This window comes from Poecilia latipinna, unplaced genomic scaffold (genome assembly GCF_001443285.1).
Source record: "Poecilia latipinna isolate Pla-1442-1.1 unplaced genomic scaffold, P_latipinna-1.0 Scaffold300, whole genome shotgun sequence".
Taxonomy (NCBI): Eukaryota; Metazoa; Chordata; class Actinopteri; order Cyprinodontiformes; family Poeciliidae; genus Poecilia; species Poecilia latipinna.
The window spans coordinates 460,409-480,242 of NW_015112916.1; the positions used below are offsets into that span (position 1 = coordinate 460,409).

Genomic DNA, 19,834 nt, shown 5'->3' on the forward strand with positions numbered 1-19,834 from the left:
TTTTTGGTGTAATTGTGTAACTGGAAAATTGCTTTGTTTTGTTATGTATACTTATTTGCATTGTTTTAGTTTTTCTATCTGTACTTATTTTGCTCTCAGGTTCCTTGTTCACAGTGGGCATGCATCAGCGATCTGGAGAAAGCTAAGTAAATAATGCAGATAAGCTGAAGGCTGGACTTCCTTAGTACTTTAACAGTGCCACAGACTGATGAAGTCCTCGCCATGCTGCCTCGATGCAGTAGTTTTTTGCAGAAGAAGCCCACACTAATTATTAAGTGCCTATGATATGTATATAGACACACTTTTTATTTTTATTTTCCTGAGAAAATTAATTTGACGCTTTAATTATATATGAGAGGGCAGAACTCTTGTTCTCTGACAAAGAAACCTCACTGAAACACGTGTTCTAATTTATTGAATATGACTCCATACGCATATCATTTCCATGCGAGTCTGACACAAGCACGTACTGACACACATGGGCTCACCGTATGAGAAGGCAGCGAGCCAGTGGTAGAAATAGACCGCCAGCAGGAGTGTGTTCTGCCAGCAGGGAGCGTCTACACCGTCAGTTACAGTGAGCAAATCTCTTAAAATACATTTCAGTTTTAAATCCCAACAGTGGAATTTACATGATGATTTTAAGGAACATTTTTACATTTTCTTTTCTCAGGTAAAGAACTTCAATTTCATATGACAGTCAGTTGTGTTTACAAAACATGCAGATCAAAATGCAATGTTTCCATTACATTCAGAGTAACTGCTTGAGACCGTTTAATGCATTCTGATCAGGAGTCTTTAAAAGTGTCAATTAGTGAGGAATAAACCATACACAAAATGCTTCATGACTGGGAATTAAAAGCACTTTAAACAATGTAAGTTAAATGTTTTATTGAACAAAACAAAAAAGGAAATAGAACAAAATAAAGAAGAAATTAGAAGATGCAGTTGTCAGTTTTCCTCCTGACCCTTTAAGCTTTTGCGATGTTTTTAAACATGCTACATGTAGTATCTTGGTATGTCTATAAGGCATTTATGTGTTGAAACATGAGGAAAAGAAGCATGTGTTGCAACAGTCACTTAACCACTGATGTGTAATAATTAAACAGAAACATCTGGGCTTCTGCTTAGGCTGCTGCCCACATGAATTGATGGTCAGGAGCAATTTCATGCATTTGGCTTGTTGAAACGATTGGAAATTAATACATTTTATTTCCAAGCCAACCCTTCCGCAGTATGCAACTGGTCAAATGCCGCTGAAGCACAAGGCAGATAAACAATAGCATGAGTGGGAGGTATTAGGAAGCACATGGCTGGATACTGACAACCGTCACCTTCTCCCCTTTGCATCGTCGAAGTCCTGCTTCACACTCGCTCATGGTTTGTGGTGCAATCGTTGCGTCCTCACCAACACGGATGCACACGCTTTCTCCTGGAATCAAGCAGTCTGCTGAGTCTTTACAGCGACACTGATTGGTTTGGGCTGACAAAATAGTGTGAGAATAGAAAGGGATGATTGATGAAAACCTAAAAATACCAGGGATGATTTTCAATTGTTTGTGAGCTTCTATGTTCTCACCGTCACAGTTTTCCCACATGTGACATCTGGTGCAGTCTGTGTTGCTGCGCTGTGGCCACTTGCAGTTGCTGTCGTCTGCTATCTCAAGGTTTTTCCCAATACATTTGATTGCCTGAATCTTGCACACAGTCAAGAGAACAAACTGTCCATCTAATGGACTTATGGCACACAACTCCAGCGAAGAACTGATAATTAAAAAAAAATGAAGAAAAATAATAGCCAGCTTGCAAGCAAAATGCTAGATAATCACAGTGGTGGTTAGATCAGCAAATATACCTGCACTCAGGAGGCATTCTGCAGACACATTTTCCTCTAAATGACTTCTGCCATTGTTTGCATTGTGCTGGGGAAGCAGTGGGCTTCTGGCTTCTTTCAGCTGTGGGATTTTTTTTTTTCCCCCATTGACAGTAAAGAACAAAAATAAGTAAAAAGCACTTCTGTACTCTAAACTGTAGTAAAGTGTCATGTCTCAGCAATCTACCATCATTTTGAATACAGTGCCAATAATAGGTATTCACCCTATTGACTGTTTTGGCTCTCTTGATATGAGTTTTTTTTTTTTTAATGGTGGCTTTTTCATCACATAAAGCCCATAAAGCTTTGAGTGGTGAAGAACCTGGAGAACAGTTACATGCACAGATGAGATAAAATAGGGGGACAACAATACCTTGGATGCACCTGGTTTGAGCTGGGTCTGGAGAAAAATTCAAACTGGAATCACAAATAGCCGTAGCTTCACCATCTAATGAACGACCATGTGGACAGGAGAAGCTAACAGAGTCTCCCAGATGATAAGCCTCCTGTGAAGGAGATGCTACGACATCCTCTGCAAGTGGAGGAAGCTTACACACTGAAACTAGGAGGGGAAAAGCAAACACGGAGATAATACAGCAGTTAGTTAACTATGATACTGCACTTCACATTTATTACAAATATAGCTACCTGCACAGAGCCCAGGGTTTGCAGACCAGGTTTGATCAGCATTGCATTGGAGGATGCTGATACCAACAAGATAAAATCCGGCGGTGCAGCTATATTCCACTCTGTTACCCACATAGTAGTTGTCCTTGGGATCCTGTGCAATGTGATTGGAGAACTCTGGTTATAAGCTTACTTAGTTAATCCATGTTGGAGCAATTAACAGAAGCTGTCCTGCAAAGACGCAAGTTGGGCCAAAATATTTGTTTCAATAAAAAAAAAGTGTAAAAAGGGAGACAGCACCTGCAGAGGGAGTTGGATTACAGATTGAATTTTTCTGAACTGTAATGCAATAGTTTTCAAGCCTATTCATGACATTGGTTCAATGACACATTCAACTTGGACTCAGTAGATTAAGGGTTAGGCTCGATGTGGACAGCACTATGAGTTTTGTTCGAGTTCCACTTTTCCTTTGCTCCTCGTTGTACAGTAATATAGCTTCATCTTTACCAGGATGTAGCCGTTGATCAGATTGGGTGGAGTCACACACTTCTGAAGTTCTGGGAGAGTTTGATCAAAGCACTGAGGCTCCATGGTTCTGTGGAAATGTTAAAATAAAAAGCTGCATTCAACAAAACACTGTCTCCCTAAAAGGTTAGCTTATTACAATCATTTAATGAACATCTACAAATACATGAATTCATATTGCACATTGCAACTAGTGTTTGCTCTGACTTTAAGTACTCCAGGTCCTCTTGTTCTTCACAGCCAGCGGTCTCAGTTGATTCTCCGATACAGTGATGGCCGCCGTTCTGAGGGGAAGGGTTAGAGCAAGAGCGACTACGCGAACTTCGACCCCCAGAACACAAAGACCAGGCAGACCAACAGGACCAACTACCATGGATCACACCTTCATTTAACGGGTGCAAGAGAAAAATAAAAGCCTTTATAGCATTTCATTTTAGAAGCAATTGTAAAATAGTAAATTAAATTGTATGAAAAACAAACAGCCACCTGGTTGGCCCTCTGCCTCAACTCCTTGCTCACAAGCCAGCCCTGATGTGCCAGTTTTGCAGATGCATTTGCATTTGTCTCCATCCATGACAGCCAGGCCATTATTTCTGCAGGACTGGCAGTGGCAGGGATGGCTCTCATACAGGTATTGTTCTATGGCTTTACGCAGGAAGAGTCTCTTAACTCCAGAACACTGAACTTCCTTAACCAGCTCTGACAGAGGTCGAAGCTATCAAAACAAAAGAGTTAGAGGGTCAAACTAAAGAGAAGAGTCCTTTCTTTAAATAAGGTAGGACATTGTTTCCTTCACCTTTTGTTTTATGACCACAGGTAATGACGTGATAGAGTCAGCCCAATTTGAGTACAATTCCCAGTTCTTGTCTGCATCATCAAGCTGCATTTTCTCTAATGCTGCAATGTGTGATGGACCTCCACCCTGCACCTCCACTTTTGCATTATTGTCAGACGTGCTGGTATCTGTTTCAAAACACCTTTATGGATAAGAAAAAGGCAATATCTAGCATATTTAGATTTCTTTATGAGCTGGAAAAATTAGCAAAAGTCTTACCACTGTGCCATGTCCTTGAACCTGTAGATGTTGTGCAAACCACTCTCGTGATAGGAAAGAACAGAATCCAACGTTTTTTCCTTTCGCATTCGTGATTGTCGAACCTCTCACTCTCTTTAAAACAGACAAAAAGAGAGGGAAATGCAGTCATTTAAACTACCTCTAATTTCTTCCAAAAAGTTTCTTTTTGCACTAATTTACAATTTTCTTCAGTTCAATTCCTGCAAAGGTTCATGACAGACTACTTAACTTAATTTGCTTCAGAAGAACATGGCAAGTAAAAATTAAAAGAGGGCTTGAAAAGGAAATTATGCCAAAAGAATTGAAGTTATTATAGATCCATAGTGGACATCATATTCATATTTTTAACAAACTTAGCTTGATTCCAGATTGCTGTGATGAGTGATCAGATAAAGTGTGATTACTTCAGACCAAAAGTCAATATCAATCAACTTAGTCACCTAAGCAAATTGCAAGTGTTTTAACCCTGCCGCAAAATTACCACCAAGCAAAATTTCCGTTAACCTTCTTTTAACCGGTCTCAGAGAAAAATAATAAATGTTTATTAAACTGTTTTTGGAAATTTGAAAATCCTTACTGATGCGATTTTCAGTTTCTTCATTGATTGAAACGATGGAGTTCAAGGAGCCCCCCATGCTTCCCTCAGATATGTAGTGTGTTCCAAACCTCTCCAAAATCTTCCTGTAGGCTGAGTAGTCGTAAACAGAGGGGAGCTTGGCCAGGGCCTTCCAAAACTCCTCTGATATTGGAAGGTACTTGGGAGAGTTGCTTTGGAACTGAGCTACCTCTATCTCATTCTTTAACACCACAATCCTTCTAGTCTATAGAGAAAGAAAAAATGTCATTTAATGAACATCATTTTTAATCATGGGTTTAGTTTAGAGTTTTCAACAATATTTCCTGTTGAAAAGCAAAAATGTGAGTCCAACGTACTTGAGACGTGTCATGTTTATCATGGAAGTCATAATTACGATGTCCGCTTGTTGTCCCGGCTACTGTCTGTCTGTTGACAATATCTTTTGCATAGTGCCATTGGCTGGTAAACATCTCATCACTGAAATCCTTTTGGACTGTAACCTGAGAAAATAACAGGATTAATAATAATATCAAGATAAACAAATATTTGAAAAAAAAAAAAAAAACTTTCTCCATATAGTTTAAATCTTTCAAGTGATAGATGAAAGAAGTGGGTAGCTTTTTGACCAATCTCCTTTTGCAGAAATAAAATATTCATCCTAACCAGAGACTTGTGCAAACCACTTAGGGATCTATGTGTTTTGTTTATAGAAGTGAGGTCTGCAAACTGAAGGGAATAGTTGTACAACACAACAGGAGAAAGGATAATAAATCTGTTCAAAATATATGCCAGAAAAGAACCATGTTGGTATGAAGTTCCACCTGTGATAAAGTGAAAGAATGACAGAAACCCAATTATCAATCATTTTTTGCTCTGAATCTTTTACATGACGCCAGACTTTACTCATTGAGTGATACACGACTGAAAGAGACAGAGTTCAAAGGTAAATGGTTTGGACTTGTACAGCGTTTATCAAGCACTTCACACTACATTCAGTCATTCATCCACACACTGAATATGGCAAGCTACAGGAGGCAGACAAAGTTGGAATTGAGCCAGCGGCAACCCACCAATCGCGGGACAAACTCCTACCACCAATGCCACCATCGTCCCAACCAATGCCCTGATTCTTCTACTAACCAGGAAGTTGTACTGAATAGCGCTGAGGGGAAGCCGATAAATGGTTTTGTGGACATCACTAAAGACAGATCGACACTGGCCCCCAAAGCTCTTAGTGTTGATGACACTTCCTCTGCTCTTTCCAGATACCACATCGAACCTACAGGGGGAAAAAGGCAATTAGTGGAAATGGATTTTATTTAGGAATATTAGTGTAAATGCAACTTAATGCACATGCATGATACACTTTTTAAAGATTATATTTGTAAATGGTTTTGAAAGTGGTCTCTGTGTTGGTCTATCGCATAAAATCCCGAAGTTTGTGGTTATAAAGTGACAAAATGTCCAAAAAGACAAAGCATGGGAATGCATAGGCATGTTGTGCTTTTTCAGATCGTTAAATGCAAATGTATCTCTGCAAAGGTTTCTCACTGACCCATTCCCAAGTAGCTCTACTTGAGGAGGGGGAACCGTATGTTCACACGTGATGAACTTTTGAACCGGACAGTCCCTCTCATCTAGTCCATCTTCTTCGCAGTCCTGATCTCCATTACACAACAAAGACTTGCTAATGCACTTCCCTGCAGATAAAAGAAAAAACAAATATTTAAGGGTTACTGTATTTTGTTTTGTATTTTGTTTAAAGTAAAGTTTATTTGCAACCTGATCGACAACGAAATCTGTCTCCGCATCCATCATCCAATGGACAGGCTTGCGTGGTTTCACAGGGTCTGGTCTCAGTGCGGCCCCCATCACAGGGGTTCCCATCAAACTGAGCATAGACAGCCATGGCTCGGCTTCTTGTCTATGACGTGAAATGACAAAAATCAGCTTTATGAGTTACAACCCTTTGCAGATGGGGGAACCAAATTAGCAAAAGTATTTAAAACTTCTCCAAACCTGCAATTTGGTGCAGGGATCACAAGCTGACCAGCTTCCAAAAGGCCCCCACTGGCAGTGAACACGCTGCACACAGAACCTTACAGACATAATTAAAATCTAGTAACTCAGAACACTGAAGGTAAGTGAAAAAAATAAAAACGGCAACACATCATGTTTGTTTGTTTTTTATCACCATGGATTTGTAGTGAAACATTAGAATGAATAAACTTACACTCTGGCCGAGTGCAGGGTCAGGAACAGCAGCGAAACTGTTGCACAGAGTTGCACAATATTCTAACAAGAGAATCATAAAAAACAAAAATGAAAAGAATGCACATTCTTGTTAAGATCGCAATCAAATGCTAAACATCTGTGCTTATCAAGAACAGCCGTCAAGAACTAGAAATTGTAGTTATACTTGCCTTCATGGTGTTCGAAGCTGAGCAAACAGGCGACATGTGTGCAGGCTTTCACACTGTGTAAGTATATTTAAGGGGAGTGTCACTGCTGGGAAGATGCCCCATGGAATTCAGTTTATTTCATAAGGAAGAGTATGTGGGGGTGGATGACAGGGGGAAGGATTGTTTCTGAAGAATGTGTGTGCTTCTTTCGATTTGATGAAAAAAAAAAAAAAAGTTTGGTGGCTTCTCCAGCCAAAAAGCTTGTGCAAAGATTCCTTCCAAATCCCGAGTTTACTCAGTAACATTATCTCACTATGGAAATATGGAGTTGTTTAAATGAAGGCCTCTATGTTCTTTCAGGGTCTCTAGAAAACCAGTGTTTATTTTAACTTTCCCCTTCACATACAATGACTTTGAAAAACAAAATATCTGCCTGAAGAAAGATTTGTTTCCTTAGCAGATCCAAATAGTCCATAGGTAATCATCCATCAGTGTTTGATGATGGGGTTAAATTTTGAAAAGAGTTTTTGACTCTTCAAACTGAGCACCACTTAAACTGAATAGCAGCTGAAAAACAGCTTCTTGTCTGTTCCCACGTTAGGGCTACAGTTCTCTACAGGTTTTTGAATTATAAAGTATAATAGTTTTCTAGGATGTTATTCACATGAAATTCATTTTTTTTTCTCTATTACTCAGAATTTTGGGTGCTTGGGACATATTACAGCATTAACCCATTCACTCCCACTGGCAACAATTGTAGCCAGACATTTTTTTTTCTAACTTCGGGAAGCTCTAAAATAATTGTTTTGACTCTTGGCTGCTAATTGAACCAGTGAAAGCTGAAGAATGTTAATGTGTTAGCATTTATCTTTATTATAAGTTAGGTTAATGTTTTGTATGTTATTGTTTTATTGTTATATTGCTGATTTTTTTTGTTGTTGTAGTTATTTTAAACTAAATTTGGCATTTTATTTATTTATATATTTTTAGGAAACTATAACTTGCTAATAAATATTATTAGTTGCGATTTAGTTTAACAAACACTGGAGGGCAACAGAGGTCTGAGATGCTTTTCTTTTCGTGGTTAAAAAAATGTGCATTACTAAACTAAACAAAAACCTGCCTGTATTTTGCATAACTCAACAAAAGATGACCCATTCTATCAGCTTAACCAGCTTGTTGACATTTATAAATTATAAATGATAAAAGATAAATGCTTAATTATGTGACAACCACTGGTATTTTTTTTTATTTTTTTTAATCCAGCTTGGTATATTTGCCATATTTGTCTGTATTATCCTCAGCCCTCTCTAAATTTGGCTAGTGCAGTCAGGGTGACATACTGTGCATATTCATCACACACTAGCTGGCAATACTCAGACCTAAATGGATTTTTATATTATTTATTTTTCTTTAGTGAGGCTACAGGAGAGGCGAGGTTGTCTTGCCTGGCACTTATTTTGGCTGCTCCTCATTTTGACAAGTAACTCTCGGAGCCATTTTTCACGCTTTCAATTTTAGGATGTCATATTAATGTAAAGCTTGGTGTTAAAAATGTGCTGCAAAATCTCATAGACTGTACACTTTTGACAGAGTTTTGTTTACAATTTAGATATACAATTTGAGTTTTCAAATGCAAGAGAGAAAAAATAAGGGAAAGAGATTAAAACAAATGCAATGGGGCACACATTGTAGTTTTTTTTATTTTCTACACAAAAATGTTAGGGTTATATACTATTTTTCTAAAATTAGTCACGGAGATTCACCAATGTTTTACAGCACAATATTGATCCAGTTAATAAATGGAAATTGATATGTTTATGTGCCAGCCCCAAAAATAAACTGTTTCTGTTGTTATGGAAATGATAGGCTTGGTCCTGCTGAAGGCAATGACAAGTATTTATTTATTTATTTATTTATTTAAAGTTATTTTTTCTTTTAGTGTATTTCAAGCTCCGGTCATGGTGAAAATTCAAGACAATCATAGCCAGAGTCATGGCTATTCTCTGCATCTACTGAAATATTTGTTGCAAACATTATTCCTTTATTTCTAATCTTTCCCCGCCCGCTCCAAGTGCTGCATGACTTAGCAAATGTACAACAGCAGGCTAATTTCCAAAGCCTCCAGCTAGAACAGCGCTTCCAACAGTTCAGACAAGAGGCCACCAGAGCGTGCCCTCCATTAGTTCTTTCTCTGTGGGTTGATCATATCCAGAAGGCCATCTTTGACCGCCATCTGCCCTAGAAGTTTTACTTGTCAAGGATCAAAACTCATATTTGGAAATTTCAGCTGCTTTTGTGCAGAAACATATTTCTATAAATTTATTTGTATGTTCACTATACAAGATCTGTTTACCCTAGCCCTACTTTAAATAGTGTTGATTATTATTATATTTTTTTCTGTTGGGTTAATAATTATCAGCATATATGTTTAGATTTAATTTTGTGCTTTTCAGACTGGCTTTTCAAAACATCTCTCCTGCAGTCTTCTGCCTCATCATCTTTTCCTGACCTTCATTATTAGGCTTTTGGACTTGAATGTAGGTCTGGACTTTGATTTAGCCATCTCAAACATGTTTTAATCTAAACCATTTCACTGTAACTCGGGCTGTATGCTCTGTGTCACGCTACTGGTGAACATTTACCCCATCCTCTAACCTGTTGCCTTTCAGTATTGCCTTTAGATGACCTCCATCCATTTCCCAAAAAACTCAGACCAGTTTCTGTGTCACTGTTAAAGAAAAGCACCTCATCAGCATGTTGCTGCCACTGGTATTTTTCACAATAAGGATGGTGGGGTTTTTTGTTGCTCTTGTTTTTTTTTTTTCAGGTTTACAGTTGTGTTCTATGACATGTTGAAAGATCTGGAAATTGATTTTTAAATAACTTTGCTTTAATTTCCCCTACAACTTCACTTCTGATCTGTCCAGTGTGTTATTTGGTTCATGCTGCCGTTGTTCACTATTGTTCTCCAACAAACCACAAAGGCCTTCATAGAGCAGCTGTGCTTATTGTGAGTTTAAATTACACACACCTTCCTTCAATTTACTAATTAAGCAAGTATTTTGAAAGTCATTCATCATTTTCCCTTACAGTCACATAAATGTTTGTTGTTTTAACCTGGAAACTTTTACATTTTTGCAATGTGAAATTTTTCTGCCAAACAATTTACTTATTCTTTCCAGCACTGTGAGTTTTGCTGTTTCTTTGATGAGATCTTGTTACTTGTGACTTCTTCTGATATGTGGCTCTTTTGGAAAGAAGACGATGACTGAAGCAATCATTCAGTGTCTCCTCTTTCTCCTCTTTATGTAGCAGACTGGCATTTTCATGTTTTTATTTATGGTTAATTCTATATTTTGTTGCATATTTATGTAACCTGCCATGGTTGTATCCAATTGTTTATACGTCCATTATCTGTACCTGCCAAATCCTCTTAAGAGCCGTGAGGGTGAAGGGTTTTAGAGTGGTCAGCATTTTAGAGGTATTGAAATACACCCAAATAGGTCATGTATGGCAGGTTATGGTTTATGTAAGCAAAAAACAATGAAATTCTTTCCTACATTGTAGGCAGAGCAGCTGTCACCCTGTGCACACATGTACCTTAACAAGTAGAGACAGAAGTGCCTGGAAAAATTACTGCTCCTCCTCCACATACTCCAAACTTTTATGAAGCTGCACATCTCGCCACTGCCCCTCTTTAAACTGTCTGAATGCCATCATCCATCTCTGCCTCCCACACCTCTACCTCCTCTTCACTGCTGTGTGAGCGTGACAGAGAAAGACAGACATTTTAACATGCACACGCTCTTAAACAAATCATTTGCATTTTCTCATCTTTTTTCGGCAAGCAGCCATTTGTGCAGAACCTCGACAGCGGTGTTACAGAAATTTTGCTAGCTTGTTGTTTTTTTTTTTTTTCCCCTGATGGTTTTATTATATTATTGACCTGCAGAAAAAAAAAACAAAACAAAACAAAACAAAAAAAACAATAGTGAACACCAACCAAAAATTGTGTGAACAACAAAAAGAGAAATTAAATCTAGAAAATTTTGTGAAAACAACTATTTATAATGCCGACACATTGGGAAGCTTTGCATATTTAGTGATGAGATGCTAAAACTTCCAGTCTGTGATTAGTGAGTCAGAATAAGATGAGTAGAGAACTAAAATTTGTTGTTAAAAATATGCACACAAAAAAGAACAACACTGAGCTATTGTTTCTTCTTCACCACCTGGCTGCTGAAAGTCTGACGCTGAAACACAACCTCAGCAAGGTCACACTAGGTGCCGCTGCCCACCCTCTCTCTGTGCTCATCTCCCTGGAAACAAGATAGTTTTCGGATGCTTTTCTGCACAAACAACAGTGAGGGAAATGCTGCCATGCTTGCTTAAAAGCTGAAAGGAAGTCTGCATCAGATCCTGAGTAACTGCAATTTGTTCATTAAATTAAATTGCAGCCTTCTTGTACTTGTTAACATAATAATCTTTTCAGTCAAGGAGTTAACCAAGCAAGCGAACAGCTAGCACTCAGCAAACCGCTCACAGAATGACACTTCACCCAAAGGCATAGAAGCTTTATTTGATTGGCCATTTTCCACACAGAACAGAGTCACTTTAATTTGAGCAACATGGTTTGGATTTTTACAACACCAAAGGACTCTTTGCACATCAAAAAACAAGTGCAATGACAACAGTTTGGACCAAGGGAAGACACAAATGTCCTTACAACACAATCTGCAACCTTCTCTTCAGTGGGGATTTTGGCAGTGCAATAAGTAAAAATTATTAGATTTTCACTTTAAAGGATAGAAACATTTACAGTTAAAATGACCACGTGCTCTTCAGGGTAATAATGTAGAAATCGATGTAGATGGAAAGAAACCTGATGAACTCTAGAAGCTTTTCATTCATGCACAAAGTGAAGGACGAAAGAGATTTGAAAATTAACAGCAGCTCAGTTAAGATACCGGTTATAGGAGAATGCTTTAGTAATTTGCACATTTTCTGCAGTTACAGAATGTAGAAACGTTCCACAATATAAAATGTCTGACATAACTCAGAACCACACAGAAGTGAAAGTGTTGGAGCAGATACTACTAACATGTCAGGCTGAAACTCTGTCACTCAGAAGAGACTTCTTAAGAAATGATACATTTACTCACAAAACGTACATTCAGCAATTCAAGCTGAGTAACATTTTTTTAAATACCAAACTTTACCAGAACATCCTTACATCCTTTTCCAGAAGAGTTCACATTCCCATGGCATTTAATCATGTTAAAAGAAAAGAAATATGATTATTTTCCTGCATATTGTGTAAAACCCTGGAGATGTTGTAGCTGTAGGGACGTCCCAACCTAACCATTACACCTGTGGTTGGGTTACTCATTACAAATTAGTTTTGCACAGTCAGTTTTGAAAAAATATGATCTGTCTTCAAGTATGTTATTACAATGCAACACTGTGTGCTATGGATATTAATTTGTTGATCTTGAAAACCTGGGATTTCAACAAGGTGAATGTTTTTTACCCTTTACATTGGTGTCCATAGTAAACGTGAGATTGTTGCCGTGTCCATTTGTCCTTCTCTGCACGTGTAATTTAACGTTATTAAAGCAGTGGAAGAACTTTTTATGTCAGATTTTACCGTACTGAATGACACACCAATTAGTCATTCAGTTGACTTGCATATGTGATATGCAACTCGTCTCAAACATTCCCAGACTGTTTGTTGTCAGCTTAGGCAATTAAGTATGTGTAAAGCAACTCTAGTGTTTAAATTGTGTGAAATTTAAAGCAAAAGGGTTAGAAAAATGTTTTCTGTAGCTTTGTTTTGCCTGAGATTAACTGAAACCACTCTGAAATGTGTTAAATGTAATCCTGATAAGGTGTAGTGTATTTTACTGAGCTTCATAACTACCATTTTTTATTAACCATCAATCTGTGACACAAAATTCTGTAAATTAAACTCATCGTAAAGCACAGTGGCCACATTTGGACTGCTTAATCTAACATGTTTATAATTTTCTGACTTGAATTAAGTTGCTAAGTGACTGCTAAGAAGTGTTATCACCTGTTATCATGAAGGAGAACATCTCACAGTGACTCACGTGCTGCGGTACAGAAATGAACACAAACAAACATACAAGGGTCAAGTTAGTCCCAAAAAAAAGGCAGACTGTGGGTACAGTCATGTACCAAAATATAATCATTTACACTTGGCTATCGCAACTTAGAATCCACCATGTTGTAGAACAAACAGTTGGATGTTTTGACCATTAGAAATGAGGGAATAAGTGCATCTAAGTGCATTTCTAACAGAGCAAGTAGATGCTTGTTATGAAAATGGGGAAATTATTGTCAAATGCAGATGGAGAAAATATATCTGCACCAACAGCATAGATATTATTCCCCTGTTAGCCAAGATGCTCTCTGGCTCTCTCTTCCTGTGTGGTTATAAATGAGCGAATCCACGGTTTTTATCAATCAATCCACAGCTGCCTGATGATAAATGTCTCGGCTGTAATTCCAACTACAGTGCATATCGCTACTGAGTAAAAACCTCAATGAGAGATTACTGCTGGAGGACAAATATGGAAATGATTTTCTTGTCAGTGTAATGAATAAACACACCGGAACACCACATTTTTATGACACTCTGCAGCCAAACTTCAGGAGGAGAGTTTGAAAAACACATGCAGTGAGTGACATGAAAGGGGATGCATATTGTCTGAAAAATAACCAAAAAATAAATAAATAAAAAGACTGCACTTGGACTGATTTTTCAAACGGGACATACGAGAGCTAGCTACAATTTACGAGCCAACGATTTCAGTTACACATATTTATTTAAAACACCCTGTGGCAAAACTGTTATCACTAGAATATCAAGACGGATGTAAAAGTAAAATCAGTTGAAGGTAATTATGCTCTGAAAACCTGTGTTAGACGGGGTTGCGAGCCTGAAGACGGTATATTTGAGGGAAAAGCAGATATTTTTACAGCTGAGGGAGTAACTTAAATAACCACTAAATCTGGAAATAAAAAAAGGTCTTGATCCCAAAAATAGGAAACAAATTAACCTCATTCTCATGGTGTTCCAACCAAACATCAGTGTATTTTTTCCACCAGCCTAATCTTGGTCTCTTCTCCATCCTCCCTGGTCTCTCAGTCCACTATAGCCCTAAATAAAGAGAAAGGAGCCGCAACATTGCTTCCCTCCTGAAATAAATGCCAAAGAGCGTAGATTGAGAGCAGAGCCCAGTACACCCGTCATCCGGTGGTGGCAGCTGCGCTCTCTGGTGTCCCAACGTGGGCTCTCAGGTTGCGTCGTCATCTTCGTCTTCATTCAGGTGATGATAGTTGAGGCTGATGACGGCGCTGATGAATTCACCGAGCTCGACAAAATCGGCTGTAATAATGTTGATGCCATTCTCCCCGGGTCTTTGAGATCTGATCCACTGCATCATGCCCGGTAACGCCCTGAGAAGGAGAACAGAAACAAACAAAAGACACACATACGATAGCATGTTAGGGGGAAAAAAGGGCAGATGCTTCAGGTAAATGTTTCTCTATCAGTATTAATTGTTTAAATCCTCCTCCTCTCCCCCCCCTCCCCTGGGAGTTTATGGTATTGTACCGTTGACATGGTACAGTATTGTTTGTCAGAGAAAGGGATAAAACACAGTTTTGTGTACGGAAAAACGAGCTGTGATAAAAGACTTTTTTAACACAGCGTGTGATGTTTGGCTGTGTCCTTCTCACAGCTGGTGTCGGGCTATGAGAAGTGCACTCTGAGCTCTTGTCGGACATGTTCATGAATATCGAGCAACAGGGGAGGACGTTATCTTTGCAGATACCTCACTCCACGTGCCCCCCGCCCCCACCAAATTCTAGGATTTTTCTCCCTCCCCACACCCCATCTCATGCACGACTGTTTTCTTGCATTGCAGAGTCCTCTACTGATTTGTGAGTGTTGTGCAATGAATGCTTGGAACTTTGAAGGATGTCTGCAGCTGACTGCCTGGTGAGAATGGCTGATAGAGGAATTATCAAATGAATAATTCATACCAGGAAAATTGATGGTTTTGGTGCCAAAGCTTTTAACAAGCTGGTGACATTAAGATGGAGTGAAACACAGACAAAGTTGGGGATAAGCCTAGAAAATGAGTCCTGCAACACGGGGGAGGTACACAGAGAACAAAGAGAAAAAAAAAAAAAGCAATGGTTTTGTTACTTTTAAAGCCAACAAACCAGCTCAAATGAGGTCACGGCCAAATGCTGGGGGACATTTGTAAAAACCCAACACACATGCTGATTAAGTTATTTAATGCCACAACGGCTCACGTATTTCTATCTCTGCGTGTCCACACCGTGAGTTGTTATGGGTAAATTATGCCACCTCAGAGACCGCTGGCGCTTGAGGTGTAGCAGCAGTTTTGGTCCCAGATGGTTGTTGCTCTTTTTCCTAATTGGTGTAAACTCTGCATGATTTGCATGCCCTATTGTTATGCTGAAAACAAGCATAACAATGTTTTTGTTGGTTTTTTTTTTTTTTTTGGCCTCTCTGGAATAAATACCTTTCCGTTATCGTCTCCCTCAGTCCGCTGGCCACGCCCTTCATCACAGTACTTGCCTTTGGTGTGAGAACCACCTGGGAGACGAAGAACGTCCCCTTCCTCCTGCAGAAGAAAAGAACATGTGTATGTAAACTTCTGATCAGAATCGTATGAGAGTTGGTTATTGAAATAAATGCTGTTTGCAAACCTGCGGTCAGTTACAGACGCCTGGAGAAACTGAACAAGCTTCTCTGGGTCGGTGGTGTTGGCCCACGGAGCAGGCATCATCTGGCCGGGCCACAGGAAGGGAACCTCCAGGGCCATGGGGTGGTGGTAGAAGACAAGCACCTGGTACTCCTTCTCCCAAAGATACTTCAGAGTCACCTGTGTATAGGCGGGGAATTACAGGATAACAGATCATTTAATGAGAAATGAGCCCTCCTCTACTGTGAGTTCAACCAGATCAATTGTGCATAAAGAAGCATCCAAACAATTGAAAAATTGAATATCGCGGGTCTCGGTTTCATTTAATTTGACTGGAAAAAATACATTAATCTGCATGTTTTATTTCATTTGTGTGCAATAGAGAAGACGATATTGGCAGAATCAAGATCAGAGGAGCGCAAGATGACAGAAAGGTTGTGCAGTGCTTTGATATATGCAGTGCCTTGAATGCTTTACCCTTTTTACCCAAATCCATCATGATGTATAATGTGTCTTTTTAAAAAAAATGTAGACAAAAGAATCATGTCAAAGAGAAAACTGATTTATACAAAATGACATTTAAATAAGAAAATATTTGACATAAAATAAATAATTGCATAAATATTAATCTCCTTTTAAAGACACAGATCTAAATAAATAGAGGTCCAGCCTCTATTTATTTAGAGTAGTGAGACTACTCACTACAGGGTGAGTAGTCTCACAATTAGCTTACTTGTACATCCAGCCCATTGGGAGCGACTGCACCCTGTTTTCTTATAATTTAGGCACTGTGAGAAAAATGGCTTTAGGGTAAAGCTAGAGAAAGTTAGTATTTGATACATAAGTTGGCAAATGGCCATAATAGGGCCATTTTATTTGTTTTATGAGATATGTAACTACTTTTGGTCATTTCCAATAAAATCTAATGATACTGGTTCCCTTGAACTGTAATATTCTACACTGAAGGGAGATGTTGTTAACAAAAACCTGACATTTTTGTAAAAAGCTCAATGCATCGGAGACCAATACGGAAACCGAAATTTAAAGACAATTCAAACAGGGACTGAGCTATTTTACTCACTTTGACATATACTCACAGATTCCTTAAAACAGATTTGAAATGTGACCTTTTTAATCCACTTGTAAAAATAAAAGCATTGGTATCAGATCCAGAGGGAGGCTATCTGAACTATCATTGCTACTGTGGGACTTTCAGCCTGAGAAACAAGAAACGACTAGCTGATCAGACTTTGTGGTGAGGGACAAAACAGAGCAGAGAATCACAGATCGAAATGATTAAGAGTAACAGCAAGGTAATATGAGAAGCAGAAAAAAAAATGCCATAGGTTCAAATAGCAAACAAAAAAGCTATGAAATGTCAAGGACTCAGTGGTGATCTCCAAACTGGGGTAATGGCTGCAGCAGATTCCAGGAAAAACCTCTGAGATCTCAGATGAGTACAGTTCTGGCAACGGCTAAGATATGGAGAAGTGAAGAGAGAAAAGTCTTTGACATTCCAGCTGCACGTCACCCAATTCACCATGACAAAATCAAGACTGAAATCTTTATTGGAGCCCACTGTGATAAGAGAGTGACTGTGAGATAAGAAGATGTCAAAGCAATGGTTTATTAGAGTATCTTCTACATGTGATAAGCCAGAAAGACGGGGAGAGAAGGTGCTTTAGTACAAGTCAGGCTGCACAATGATTACGAGTATACTGAAAATAAAACCTTCTGAAAAATGAAACCGACTAAAAATGGAATGTTCATAAAAGATAAAAAGAAAAAACTATCATTAAAGAAATGACAATCATCAAAGTGTGGATAAAAACGTAAAGAGTCTTCTGTGCAGTGCAGGGCTGAGACCACTCAAAAAGTTTATATCCTCATGGACACAAGTTGTTAAAGTTACAAAACTCTTGAAATAAATTACAGGGGGCTGCATTGTTGAAATATAGATGCATTTATACCTCTTGAGCAAAAACCACTGGGCAGAGTTTTTCTCCAAAAACTTCTTTCAGCATGGCCACCAGCTTTTCGTGGTGCAGGTTCTGCACACCGTAGAAGTGGTTGAAGTCCAGGAAAACGACTTCTTTGGCATGTGCTGATAGGAAGCTGCTGATCTGCTCTAAACCCTCGCGGACCTGAAAACAGACACATGAAAATCACCACTAATAAGAAATCCGTCTACTGACATTCTGACACCAAAATCTAAATGCATAAAAAGCTTTGACTTTCCACTTGAACCTCTTGAAGTACCTTGCACAATTAGGCTCTCAGTCTGCACTCGAGCATACAGTTAAATAAACTGCCACGTGCAAGGAAATGAAATAACATCACTTAGCAACCACAAGTATCACCAAAAAGTCATTGCATCAAAAAAAAAAAACAAAAAAAAAACATCAGAGCTGTGTGCTTCTCTGCTGACCGTGGCACTGAAGAGCCCGTGGGCGAAGTACAGCTCGTTGTCGGGGTCACGGGGCTTGGTGGAGATGCGCAGGTCAAAGAAACGGATCCCGGCCTCCAGCTGGCTAGTGAAGTTCATAGTCTGCGTGGCCAACCATTTCCTCATTAGCTTCTTGGCTACTGTACCAAAAACAGACACAAAGTTCTGCACTGTCTCTGGCTGCTCGGGGCCCACTGGGGATGCCTCATCAATGTAGAAACTGAAGGAGTCGTGAGAACCTAAAGGAGGACACAAACACGAGTCTGCATTAAGGCACTGTCAGTTTCAGGTTTTATTCCTGGTGAAAGCCAGCTGGCAAGAAAGGGGTCAGTAAAGTAATGTACCAGGGTGCCATGGCAACAAGTAGCTGAATAATAGCAGCATGAACTCTGAAAACTTCAATCAAATGAAGAAAATCTGTGAATGGTAACAATAATACTTTTCATCCATTATATTTCCCAACTTTTTTGATAAACATTTTATTTTTTCCTATTTCCATGGCTCACTTGCACTTAGCTGTGGCCCTTATAATCATTTGGTTTGAACTCAAGTATGGTACAACAAGGGCTATTTTGCTTTGACTGTCAAGCAGGTGGACAATTTTGGATGTTAAGTGTTTAATAGTAAGCAAATAAGGACATTATAATGGTATAAATTAAGTTAATTTGTACAGTGCATTTCAGCAACAAGGCAGTTCAAAGTGGTTTATGTGAAACAAGCAATAAGCTCTATTTCCTCGGTCATCCTAGTTTCAACAAAAAAAACTAAAAAAAAAATCTAAAAGTGGAGATATGAAGGCTAGACGCTGTCTGAAGGTGAAAATACAGAAAAACTGAGATCTTTGCATTTATTTAAAATATGTCAAAAAGTTAATTCCAGTTATTAAACATGGAAGTTATGTCCTCCCATGCCAGCTTGACAAGGTAAATATGTTGTGATAATTGTACATGTTAGTAGGCCCTGTCCTTGCCATTGCAATCACTCCTGCCACAAAATCCCATTCCTTGCTTTTTAGGCACACTGAAGGACCACCCACCCCTTCCATCAACAAGCTGACATGCAGCCCGAACTGACCTTCAACCATCTACACGAACCAGAGCCAGGTCTTCACAGCCAGCTCAGAGAATGACCATAAGCAGGGTGGACAGCTGAATCCTGGGGCGGTGGAGCTAACTGCATCACTGCTGGCTGAGCCGCACCGTTAGGGTCACAGTGTAACACGCCATGACCTTAACCAGCTGCAGCAGCTGCACCGCTGGATTTTTTTTATTTTTTTATTTTGCTTTGTTTTGTTTTTGTCTTTCCCTTTTTGGCACAGGAAGTTTTGCTTCTTTACATATATCATAATTCAAAAATCTTTTCAGCGTGATATTTTTTTCTTTATATATTAAATGGAAGCTGGAAGCAAATAACATCATTAGCATCTGATATGCTACAATAATCAGCATCAAAGCACGTAAAATGAAAAATCACTTGGTCCCATAATTTATCCAATAAAATATCAAAATTCTGAACCACATGGTTGAGTAAAATAGCAGGGCTCC

The 19,834-nt window shown here is 38.9% G+C and overlaps 2 protein-coding genes across 2 annotated transcripts; both read right to left on the minus strand.

The window, feature by feature from the left end:
- Nucleotides 1-394: 394 nt before the first annotated feature.
- On the minus strand, nucleotides 395-7,202 carry c7a (complement component 7a). Its single transcript, XM_015034489.1, has 18 exons — nucleotides 7,101-7,202; nucleotides 6,911-6,972; nucleotides 6,697-6,775; nucleotides 6,460-6,601; nucleotides 6,233-6,377; nucleotides 5,818-5,956; nucleotides 5,034-5,177; nucleotides 4,678-4,921; nucleotides 4,080-4,193; nucleotides 3,822-3,988; nucleotides 3,512-3,740; nucleotides 3,233-3,407; nucleotides 3,008-3,095; nucleotides 2,522-2,654; nucleotides 2,247-2,435; nucleotides 1,856-1,955; nucleotides 1,580-1,764; nucleotides 395-1,483 (listed from the first exon to the last, which is right to left on the minus strand). Exons 1-18 carry the CDS (start codon nucleotides 7,134-7,136, stop codon nucleotides 1,299-1,301), a joined length of 2,556 nt encoding a protein of 851 aa, XP_014889975.1. The 5' UTR covers nucleotides 7,137-7,202; the 3' UTR covers nucleotides 395-1,298.
- A 4,438-nt stretch (nucleotides 7,203-11,640) lies between these two features.
- plcxd3 (phosphatidylinositol-specific phospholipase C, X domain containing 3) lies at nucleotides 11,641-19,374 on the minus strand. The gene is made up of 6 exons (XM_015034475.1): nucleotides 19,327-19,374; nucleotides 18,273-18,566; nucleotides 17,815-17,988; nucleotides 15,849-16,024; nucleotides 15,662-15,763; nucleotides 11,641-14,564 (listed from the first exon to the last, which is right to left on the minus strand). The coding sequence occupies exons 1-6, from the start codon at nucleotides 19,372-19,374 to the stop codon at nucleotides 14,402-14,404; spliced, it is 957 nt and encodes a 318-aa protein (XP_014889961.1). The 3' UTR covers nucleotides 11,641-14,401.
- Nucleotides 19,375-19,834: the final 460 nt, after the last annotated feature.